Genomic DNA, 12,403 nt, shown 5'->3' with positions numbered 1-12,403 from the left:
ATCAGGATGATGTAGCTAGCAGACTGGACTTTTGACTGATCAGTAGGAGTTTGATAGGTCATACTGTGAAGGTCTCATATCTGACAGAGGGGACTTCAGACCATAGAGTATTCATTTTAAATATGTTAGGATTAGGGTATCATGAACTTTCTTCTGGAAAGTTGACCCTCTATTTTTAAGAATCACAGTAAAGTTCAGAATTTTTGTCAGTGGCTTAATGATTATTGGAGTTTGGTTAAGGGTTCTGATAGGAACTTGAAATGCAAGTGGTAGCATCTCAAGTTAGATGTAAGGGAATATTTTGATATTTTAAAAAGACAGGTTTCTAGCAAGAGGAAGGAGGAGCTATTGCAGTTTGAAATCCAGATTAAGCAGGAGTAGTATAAAGTAAAACGGGGGATTTTAGGATGATTTGCACAATGAGAATCTAAAGCTACTAAAACAGGAATATAAATCTGCACAATTTGTTTCCTTGAAAGAAGCATAGGAAAGAATTCAATTGTTCAGCTGTGTGAGTGGGATTACATCTACTAGATTACTTATTAAGAGATTACTAGAGTGCAAAAAGGATTTTCAAACCGCTGCATTAAAAGGGAATCAAGGGGACCTGGTATATGACCTGAAGGAGATAATTCAAATTATGCTGAGCAGATTAACCAGTTTATATAGTTCTTCATCCTATTGCAGTATCAGTGAGATGAGAACATTTATTGTTGGCTGCTCTTTCCCTAAAGTAATGGAAAGTGGTGGAGAAAGCTTAAGGCAGCATATTTGAATCTCTGAAATCTGGACTGCCACTAGAAATCACTCAAAGATATTTCCCACTTTAAATACAATTAAGGAGCGCCTAGAGAACTACCCCATGCTCAGAAAGATATACAGATATGAGGCTAATATTTTGGGGTTTTATAGAGCAGATATTGTTAAGTGCAAGCTTCATTAAGGACAGAAATTGCAGATGATGCATGGGACAAAATAATAGAGTTTAGTTCATATGTTAGTACTAAGCTAGCTGCCCTTGCTAGCCACTTTAAGCCTAGACAATTACCCCTTGTGAGACTCAAACCCTGCACCTTGTGTTTGTAAGGCAAACACCTTAACCATTAGGCCACCCAGTTCATTTTCAAATCTTTCTCAGCAGGCCTCATTCACTTTCTTTAAATGATTAAATTGCTGGTAACATTCACCTAACTATCTTTAGCACAGAGTTCACACATGATCATGTTGGAGGTGTTTAACACCGAAAGCAAATTACTTTCACTTGATTTGGGAGTTCCTAGGTTAATGCAGCTTTGCTCTAATGACTATCATTTGACAGTGTACACTGTAAATTAAACCTTACCTACTTTGTCAACCTTTTAGATGTTTGGATTTATCAAGGAACCTACATACTTGTCTTAGTTGGATTTGTGCATTATTAGAGGGGTAATAGCTATAACTAGAGGTTTCATTTTTAAATACTGGAAATTGTTAAAGGTGGACTGAGGCAAGGAAATGTTTTCTTAGATTCATAGATAGTTTATTAATACTAGGCACAAATAAATCAGTCAGGTAACAGATAAGTTTTGGTGCATGTATATCCAATGTTAGTCAATGTTATCTTTTGTAAAGTGTTAATATTTTGTTGTTGAACGTTTTGTTCTTATGTGCAATATTTCTTTTAATCATTTTCTGTGTTTTCCTTTTGTTATGGTGTTATTGGTATCAATAAAATTTGTTTTGCAGAAACAAATATCAAAATGCAAATACTTACTAATTAATTTTAAATTTCAGCAGAGGTGACATATAGGTGCAGTAGATAGCACTGATGCCTCCCAGCATTTAACTATCTGATTATGTTCCTGGTTGTGGTTCCTTCTACATGCATTTTGTCTTTTCTTTCTGAGAGTTGTAGAGTACTGGTCTCCATGGACCATTTTTCCCCTACGGACTCAGTCTGGTAGCATTGTCTGATTAAGTAACTTGCTCAGAGTCACATAGTTAGGCAGTGGATGTTGAGGGAATTAAATCATGGACCACTGGGCCACAGGAAACACCTTGTTAACAGCTCCTTTACTTCAGCATCAACAATTTCATTTATCCCAAAAAGCATTCAACTGGTGATCTCATTCACAATTACCTCTAGGTAGGTGCAATATGTGTGTGTGTGTGTGTGTGTGTGTGTGTGTGTGTGTGTGTGTGTGTGTGTGTGTGTGTGTGTGTGTGTGTGTGTGTGTGTGTATGTGTTTGTCTGTGTCTGTGTCCTGTAATTGACTGGTGTCCCATCAAAGGTTAACATTCTGTCTTACACCCATTGCTTTTCAGGATAAGAATAGAGTCTGGCTGTCTATGATTCCAAATAGAATTCAGAGGCTAACAACATAGATGAATTAATGACTCCATCCATCTATCCATCCATCCATCCATCCAGCTATCACATTTCACCATTTGACACAAAATTTCACAAATGTACCAGAAAGGACAGAATATATTACATTAGCTAGTGTTTGCACAAAGGTGAGAAAAATATGCCAGACTTGTGAAACCATATACTTTGAGAGCTAATAGCATTGCTGAACTGACTGTAGGCACTGAATGTACTCAGTATCAGCAGTTTTTAAGGTACCCACTCAGCAGCTGCACTCAAATGCTTAAATCTTTGAATCTCCTATATGAATAACTCTGTGTATAGGCATACATGAATCCTATATAAATATGCAGGAGATGAAAATACTCTAATTTATAGGAATGGTCATTAAGGCAGACACTAAAAACTCTAGGTGAGTATTGTGTTTTCACACAGTTGCCTAAAAAGTTTGTTGACATCAGTGTAACTAAAGAAATGGTCCCTCTGTGATGTGACAGAAAGTTATCTTTGAATGAGGAAGCTGATTTTGTTTTTCAGATGTGACAAAATATCACTTTTCACATATTTCACAAAACAAACCTAAAAACTTTGTCAGCAGTAGTTTGCTTAATTCCGGAAACCTAGAAGAATAGAGAGTTGCAGCAGGCCCACAATTTCTGCCTGGGTAATATTTGCTGATAATACCACTAAGGGTGTTACAATCATATTTACACACCATTGTCTGTGTAGAGCTCAGATGCAGGCCAGCAAGCAGAGACAATGAGCTTCCTTTGGCATGTTATCTGCTACAAGTCATCTAGAAATTATGCGGTAAGTTACTCAGATCTGAGTATATTTATTTATTTATTGACATTTGATTGACAGGAAAGTCCAACTATGTAGGGGTTCATTTTCAGCACAAGCCTAGGGAGAAAATCTCCAAACTATTACAAAACATTTTAAGAACAATAAATGTATATACAAAAAACAAACATGGGTTAAATAAGTATACCACATAATACATGATATGAAAACATTGGTTAAGAATAGATACATGATATATAACAATGATTTGAAATTTTAACCAGTTTATAGAAAACGTAGTGGCAAGTTAATATAATACAAACAGGAATTGCAATACAAAGTGAGAGAAAAGCAGGCTTATGGTCTATTTAGAGAGAACGCCAGGAGAGAGCAATTGTTAGAAGTAAGGAAATGAGTGAAGAAGGGAGAGTAAGGAGATGTAAGGTATGTACAGGTATTTGTTCACATTTAGGAATATAGTTTATCTCCTATACACACAGTTAGGATAAAACCAGTACAGAGTAGTACAAAAGGGTTACCCAAATAAATGCTTAAATTCAAAGTTATACATTGTTAAAAAATGTTTTAGTAATATCTAAACTCATGACTGGAATATACATACTTATCAATTAACAGCCAATGAAATTCCAAAAAGTAAGAAATATTAGCACTAAGAATTAATACAGACTAACTGCCCCCCCCAACAAGAACAGTACTTTATATTTTAATACTACTTAGTGCATGTATTTTTCTACAATTTATTTTAGATTTTCAGTTTTAAACATGCTTTTCCTTATCTGAATATAGTACAATGGTCTTTTATGTCATATGTAAATTGGATCTAATGGATGTATTTCTATTTTTATTTGTTGCATAATACCTGAGAGGCCTAGAGAATGAATTATTTGACTGGACAAATCAGATAAAATAATTAGACAAACACATTATTTCTGCTGCACAGATGTACCTGTCTGGTTGGAAATCTCTCCAGATGAACAAGCAATGCAATCAAAGCAGCAGGCTGGCTGTCCTTCCCGAATCACTTTTCTGTATCCAGGTGAACAACTTTCACTGCAAGCAGAGTGTGGAAACTAAAAGTCAGAAAAGACTGTTAGTGAGTGTAAGGTAACCACTGGCATAGACTCACGTTTCATGTTACCAGTACAGCCTGGAAATGAGCACAGACAATTGCTCATAATATGATGGAAGCATGTAGTTTCACTAAAGCATTCACATGACCTTTGTATCCCCTCCCCCAGTAACCCACTGATACATTTGATTTATCATATGAATATTTTTTTAAGTTTTCATCAGAGGCCGCAGCATAATCATAATAATAATCTCCAGGTGCTGGATATGGGGGGGGGGGGGTTGTCAATATCTCTTAATTGGTTTGTAACAATTCAGTAAAAAGCATGGTTTTATCCTGGAAACTTAACTTGACATTCTTTTACAGGTTAAATGTCACACACTCATCAATACTCACTAACAGCAACCACAATATGAGTTCCATTTCATCCTGCCATTCTAAGCATATCTTAATTGAGCAAAGTCTTAACTGAACAAATCAGTAGAGTCCTGAAATGTGAATGGCATTTATGTAAAATGACTTACCGCTGAATAAATCAACTCGTAAGTAAATTTCAAATACAATTCATAAATAAGTACACAACAAAATTACCACTTTCCTGACATTTTATATATTTATAAACATTTGTTTACTGAGAAAGTCTGACTGGGCACATGGAAGTAATCCCTCTTCACTAGAGATCCAAGGAGAAAAACTCCAAAACAATGATTGGTTTTATAATGTAAGCAATGATTGAATACATATAAAATGACATATATACAGTTGTTCATTAATGAAAAAATTAAAAAAAAAGTTAATTTTAAGCAGTTTACAGACTAGTAGCTCAAAAATAGTTAATGAAAGCAATGGCTTATATAGCTTAGTAGTTCAAAAACAGTTAATGAAAGTAATAGCTTATAGCATAATTATATGTAGGAATTAAATACAGCAATGTATCCAGTTGATATTGTAAGTAGCATTGCATATGATGGATACATTTTGACAAATGTAGTGTGTACAACCTGGTGTACCATTCAATAGGAGCATTATAGTACAGTTCCAAGATGTCTTTTCAGTGTAGTCAGATAATGCAGCAGGACAGTTTACTTATTTGAGGTTCAACAGATAAGAGTATAGTAATGGAAGAGAGGTAAGATTTTTGTGTAGACTTCCTAGGTATACCTATACTTAAGATGGCTATTTTATAGGCGGGCTTAGAGAGAAATTGGGATGTAGATGATAAACTATTTTGGTAGAGAAGAAGAAGAATTACCGAATAAAAGAATAGGGGAGAGTGAAGTGAAATGTGGGTGAGGGCTAGGAAGGTGGACACTCAGCAAAGAGTCTGTAAAGTCACCTGGGAGTAGAACAGGGACAGTGCCAGTTACCTATAAAGTATTTCTTAAGTTGCAATTTAAATTTTCTGGGGTTGTAGATTTGCCTGAGGGGTAGTGGCAAGGATTTTCACATTTTGGCAACAAAGAAAAAGTAAAGGGACTTGTAGGCTGAGTTACGTGATTTAGAGATTTGAAGAAAAGCCTGCTCAGTGGAACAAACTGGACCTGTTTGGTGAGTAAGGTTGTAATAAATTTGTTGGGCAGTAATCACAGTTATTGAGGAGTTTATGTGCAAGTCTTAAATGGGTATGGTTTAAATAGTGTAGTAGCTTGAGCCAGCAGAGCTGTTTAAGAGCCAGGCAATGGTAGGATTTCTTGTGCAGATTAGTAGCAAATTTAGCTATTTTCTTGTAGCATTGGTCTAACATGAGGGTTAGTGTAGTGTGTAAATTAATCAGTATGGGGGAAGCATAGAGGGGTTTAGAAAGTAAAGGCATGGAAGCTAGTTGTATCCTAGCTGCAGAAGTAAGATAAAATTTGATCCTGTACAGTACTTTAAATTCTTGCAGAGTTTTTTTTTTTAAATTACTTCCCTTATCTGAATATCATTTTTCATGTTTTCATCAACTATAATGCCTAGCAGTTAATGTGTGAGACACTAATTTTATCTGGGTGCATTTTAAAGAGGTTATTGCAAATTGAGGTATTAATATGGAATAATGATGGGAAAGAATAGTATTAATTTTGATTTTTGGGGTTTAGAAAGAGTTGAGGCTTACAGAGTCATGGTTCGCTGGTTGTAAGACATTCTTGTTTGATCTGTTGCAGTTTGGTAGCAGAGCACAGAAGAATGCAGTCATCAGCTTACTGTACTGTGGCAGACTGTTTACTGGCATTATGTAGGTCATTTATAAAGGTGGTGAAAAGAAGAAGGCCAAGGATGGAGCCGTGGGGTACCCCCACAGATATAGGTAGGAAGGATGAGAAAGAGTTGATCCATTTTACAGATCTGATATCTTCCTGTGAAACAGTTTTCAAAACTTGAGAGAGATGAGGTGTCAATTCCAAGACCAGAGAGCTTGTGAATGACTAGGGTATAGCAGACTGTGTTGAATGCATGTGAAAGGTACAAGAACACTGCATATACTAGATTTCCTTTATTTTGGTGATGGTTTATGAAAGATGTGAAGCTAAGTAAAGCAGTGGTGGTGCAGTCAAAAACCATGCTGAGCAGGTGGCAGAACTTTTTTATCTTGTTGGAATCTAGAGTTGGCATATGTGCATTTTTCTAATATTTTAGATAAAGATGATTGTCTTGGTTTAGTTTCTCAAAGTCTTTTGGATTTCTAGTATCATGATATGTATGGACCCCATTCCTAAGTCAAAGTATGATTAAAGTACATGAAATTAGTATTGTTTCAATCTTTGATGTTAGGCAGAACTGCTCTTTGCAGCACCCTCAATGTGCCCAGTAATGACACCTTCTGCAATTCATATGGAGTTACATGTATCAGTAACATATCTGAATACAATTGTAAGCTCTTTTGTATAAGACCCATTGCTCCTACTGCTATTTCAGCTGTGTATCCTTCTTCCACATTACCCTTGTTTCTACCCACAAATCCTGGTATTTTATGACTTTGTGTCTCTCTGTACATAAGACACAGTAATCACTGCGTGTAGCAATTTCAATGATCGATGCTACTTTTGTCTTCTTTTCATAGTTTTCTCACATCTATTTTCTGAACTGTTGGTAAAGGATGATCCTATGTCACAATAACTTCATCATTCCCTTTAATGTTTCATGGCTTATGTTTCCAATTCTTCCCAGCTTCTTCAATATTGTAATGTTTGCACAATCCCCAACACAACAGTATTGCCACATTATGCCTTTCAGTATGCAGGCCCTCTGCCATTAATATATCACACCCAGAAACAAGATGAGCAACTGTTTTCAATTCTCTTTTACAGAACCTGCATTTGTCTGTTTATCCCACACGTTCAATGGACTTTGTCAACCAACGTGAACATAATCCACTATCCTGGGCCACCAATATGAACCTTTCATCATTGGTTTAAATTCACCTCTTCTTAACCATTCCTGCATCAGATAATAATGAACAAGTGGTCACTCCAGGAGTTTTCTGTACTTTTATGCCTTTTCCACATTTCTTGACTTCTCATCTTATCCTTCTCCTTACATTTTCTCTTTTGATTTTTTGGGACATTCAGTTGATGTCTGATTTTTGTCTACTTTTGGTTTGATTTCTGTTCCAGCTTGATGCCAATTGCTTCTGCTAATCTAAGCAGGGAAGTCACTTTAGACTTCTTTTCCTCATATTTTCAAATTTTCACTATGTTTGGATCTGGTGAAGTCAGCAGATATACATGCAGTCCTACGATTGCAGATCTATACATATAATCAATTTTGAGGAGGTCCATACCTTCTTCAGAATGATGAATATATAGTCTTTTATATCATTTGATAAGCATGAAGCATTTTTCTTGTTTTCCTGTCCAGCCGATCCAATACCTTAATGTAGGTTCACTGATAGGATGCAGCTTGGAAGTGGATGACATGATGATAAGGAGGAGGCTGGTCATCTTATGTATCTAAGACAAGATGGAAGGGCAGTGCAGCAAAGCTACTTGGCCTGGGATACAGAGTCCATTACTCAGGAGGACAGACTAGAAATGGTATGAAAATTGTGGTCAGAGAGAGACTTCAGAAGGCAGTAAGGGAAATCATCAGAATTAGTGTAAGACTCATGGCAATCAAACTCCAGTGTAATGATAGGGCAGTATTCATAATCTGAGCCTATCCCCACAGCAGGGTTGTGTTAGTGAGGAAAAGAGTGCATTCAGACAGTATTTGCGGGACCTACTGGATAAAGCAGGACAATATGAATTGGTGTTGATAATGAGGAACCTGAATGCATATATTGGAACAGATAGAACAGGATACAAGGATTGCCTAGGTCCACATGGGTGGGGCAACTGGAATAAAGAAGGAGAGGGCCTTTCTAGACTTCTGTCTGGCAAATGGCTTTATAGTAGCCAACACGTGGTTCAGAAAGAGAGACAGTCAGAAGATCACATACAAAAGTGGCCAATATGCAACTCAGGTAGACTTCCTTCTAGAAAGGAAAGGGCACTGGGGTAAAATCTATGATTGCAAAGTCATCCCTAGTGAAACAGTCAACCGACATCATAAACATGTGGTTGCCACAATAAGCTGCAAGCAGTGGTCAGAGAAGGATATAAGGTCAAGAGAGATGAGGCTGAATACCTAGAGGTTGACTGAAGAGAAAGTACAACAGTTCAATGAATTACTCAGGGATCTAGTACCCCAAGAAGAGGAGGAAATAGGTGGAGTTGAAAAATAATGTCAGTGCCTTAAAACAGCATGTATGAGGACTACAGGACTGATATGTGGCTGAGCCAGTTATGGAAATAAGGTACATAAGGAAAGCTGGTGGTGGAACACGGAAGTCCAGGAAGTCATCAAAAGAAAGAAGGAGTACAGGAAAAAAGTGGGAGATAGAAAAGACTGACCAGGTTTGGAAGGAATACTGGGTTGGCTAATAAAGAAGCTAAGAAAGGAGTTGCAATAGAAAAGAACAGGGCATCAGAGGCACTCTACCAGCTTCTGGAAAGTCACTCAGTAGGCAGCACAAAGAAACTATATCAGGTTGCAAGGCAAAGACAGAAAGATAAAGAAGATAATCAAACATTCTTCATATGGGATGCCAGCAACAGCTTTCTCACCAGTCCACAGGACATCAAAGGCAGATAGAAGGAGTATTTCCACCATCTTCTGAATGAAGAAAACCCCACAGAAGCTGCACTGTCCCAGACATAGCTCACAATGGGAGAAGAAGAGGAGCCCACCCTAGAAGAAGTAAGAATAGCACTAAGGAAAATGAAGTCAGGGAAAGCAGCAGGGTCAGATGAAGTCACAGGAGATACGATAAAGATGCTGGGTGAGGTAGGGGGGAAACGGCTCCTGAGGGTACTCAGAGCAGTGTGGAGAGAAAGACATACCCCAGATGACTGGAAAATAAGCATACTCATGTCAGTGCATAAGAACAAAGAGGACATCCCGCAACTGTGGACAGTACAGAGGCATCAAACTTCTGTCATATTGCGTGAAAGTTCTGGAGAGGATGATTGATAAATGGATATACAGAGTAGTAGAGTGTAATATGGGAGATGAGCAGTTCAGATTCAGATCAGGATGCAGCACAACTGACCCAAAGTTTGCAGTGAGAAAGACGGTTGAGAAGAAGCTAGAGATAAGGAAAAAGTCCAACTGGGCATTCCTGGACTTGGAAAAAGCATATGACAAGGTCCCAAGAGAGCTGATTTGGGGAGAAATGTGGTGGTTTGAAGTCCCAGAAACAGTGATAAAATTAGTGGAGGCTATGTACAAGGACCCAATGACTGAAACAAGAACAGTGTTCGGTCTCATAGAGGGGATCCCAGTGGGAGTGGTTGTGCACCAGGGTTCAGCTCTGAGCCTAATACTATTCATAATGGTGATGGACTACATTAGCAAACAGGTCAGAGGGGACACATCAGAAAAGTTGCTGTATACAGACAGTGTGGCATTACAGGCAGACTCTGAGCAAGAACTTCAGCAAAGGATAGGGGAATGGAATGCAAAGCTGAAGGCACATGGGGCAAAATGAAGCACAAATAAGACAGTGGTAATGGCAGAAAATTGGGGAACTCAGAAGGAGTTGAGAACTGAGATAGAAGGTAAGATAGTGGAACAGGTTTATAGCTTTGAGTATCTGGGAGGGATGGTTGAGGAGAAGGGAACTCTGAATGAAGAGGTCAAAGCAAAAATCAGAGGGTCTGCAGCCAACTGTCCCAGGTGCAATGAATGACAGAAGAATACCAAAGAAGCTGGAAAGTAAGGTGTATAAGACAGTGATGCAACCAGTGCTACTGTATGGTACAGGCACCTGGGCAGTAAAGGTGGAGCTGATGAAGAAGCTAGAGGTGATGGAAATGAAGTGGCTGAGAAGGGTGGTAGGATGCACACTGAGGGACAGACGAAGAAATGAGGACATACGAGCAGAAGCCAAAGTAACTCCAATTGTAGACAAGATCAAAGAGAACAGATTATGGTGGTTCAGGCACATGTGCAGAAAAGCAGGAGACAGTCTGGAGAAGAGGATTTGGGACAGACAGAAAGAAGGTAAGGAGAAACAAGGACATCCAGCAAACAGATGGATGGATTGTGTGAGAGAAGGTCTGCGGCAGTTAGATATGAGTGTCGAAGATGGCAGGAGTGTGGCATTGAATCGAGAGATAGTGGTAGTTAATACGACACCCTGACTTCATGTAGAAAATGAGAAAAAGGGGGCTGACGAGGACGATCATGAGGATGATCCAATACCTTTTTGCGGCCAGTCAGTCACTCCAGAACTGTAAGTTAGAACAGGAAGAGCAAACTGGTTTATAGCTTGGACTTTGTTCTTAGATGTCAGGGCTGTTTTTAATATTAATTTTAGTCTTCAAAAATATTCCTTACTGTAATTTGTTTGCATTTGTTCATGTTTTATTGCTGATCCTTCATCAATTCCCAAATATTTATACACGTCTTCCTGCTCAAGTTCCTTTATATCACATTCCTGTCCCAGACTGATATTGTTTTAGTACTTCAGCTTTGCTGCTTCAAATGTTGCTTTTGCACATTTATGAAGACGAAATGACATTCTTATATAATTTGAGAAAGTTTTAACCACTTGCAGTTGCGCTTTTAGCTCCTCATCTGATGAAATATACAGTTTCAAATTATCCATAAAAAGAGAATGAGAAGTCTTTTCACTTGATTGTTTTCTGGGAGCCAAATTATATCCATGACCTTATCAGTTATGTAGGCAGCTTAATGGGTTAAGGGTAAGCCAAACAGCAGCAGTAACAACCAGTCACATTGGAATATTCCCTTTTGAATTTTTATCCCTCGGATAATAATTTATCATTCATCATGGCCTAGCTGCAAAGTGGTTTGCCACTGTTTCATGGCCATGGTGATGTAATTGATCGATGTAGGGCATATGCGATAGTGCGACAGTATGGCAACTGGTGTGTAGCTGAAGAGGTCAGTTGAATTATGTCCTTTGTGTAGTGGAAGAATGTATGATTTCTTCCATAAGGTAGTCACATAGCTTTCTCTTATGGAGTGATTTATGAGTATAGAGAATGGTAGAGCTAAAGCTTCAGCTGTGGGTTTGAGACATTCAGGAGGGAGGTTATGTGAGTTTTAGACATTCAGGAGGGAGGTTATCAATGCAAGGGTGGTAGGTTTAAGCTGTTCTAGTAGTTTTTTAATGATGGAGGTGGGGACTGGGTTAAAGTAAAAATCATTTCAGTTGTTATCTGGTTGTGGATTTATGTCTGTTGCAGTTTTGCAATTTTGTAGGAGAGAAGTGACATTCTGAAGGAAATGTTTGTTAAAACATAAGGAAATACAGTCTGTGTGTGTATCTGGGAAGGGGAGGGAGGATGGCTGGTTTGTCCTGGATGTAAAACTTGGGATTTTACAACTAGTTACTTTGCTGATTTGTGTATTATGTGTCCGTGTCTAATATGATTATTTGTTTAGTTACAGTGTTTGTTGCGTAAGGTGTAGTAGGTATGAGGTAGTGTTTAGTCTTTTCCAATCTTTCCAGACTTTGTGCCTTTCATTCATTATTTGCTTCATTTGTCTAGTTAGCAATGGGTTATTCTTGATTATTTTTGTTCGGATATGGTCATGGTTATTTAAGACATTGAGGAAGATAGAATTAAATAAGGTTATAGCTTCATCTAGTGGGAGTGAGTTATTGAGACTCCAGTCCAAGAAGTTTTAGATGT

At 38.0% G+C, this 12,403-nt stretch overlaps 1 protein-coding gene across 1 annotated transcript in view; it reads right to left on the bottom strand.

Annotated features, from left to right (window-relative positions):
* The window catches only part of LOC122815047 (extracellular calcium-sensing receptor-like), a 270,860-nt gene that overhangs the window by 88,859 nt on the left and 169,598 nt on the right, over positions 1-12,403 (bottom strand). Inside the window, exon 7 of the mRNA XM_044087294.1 lies at positions 4,098-4,221. Coding sequence (XP_043943229.1) covers positions 4,098-4,221 — 124 coding nt within the window. The remainder of the gene's footprint in view (positions 1-4,097; positions 4,222-12,403) is intronic.

This window comes from Protopterus annectens, chromosome 11.part0, assembly GCF_019279795.1.
Source record: "Protopterus annectens isolate FY-2018-M chromosome 11.part0, PAN1.0, whole genome shotgun sequence".
Classification (NCBI taxonomy): domain Eukaryota; kingdom Metazoa; phylum Chordata; order Ceratodontiformes; family Protopteridae; genus Protopterus; species Protopterus annectens.
This window is presented reverse-complemented; position numbering and strand designations above follow the sequence as displayed.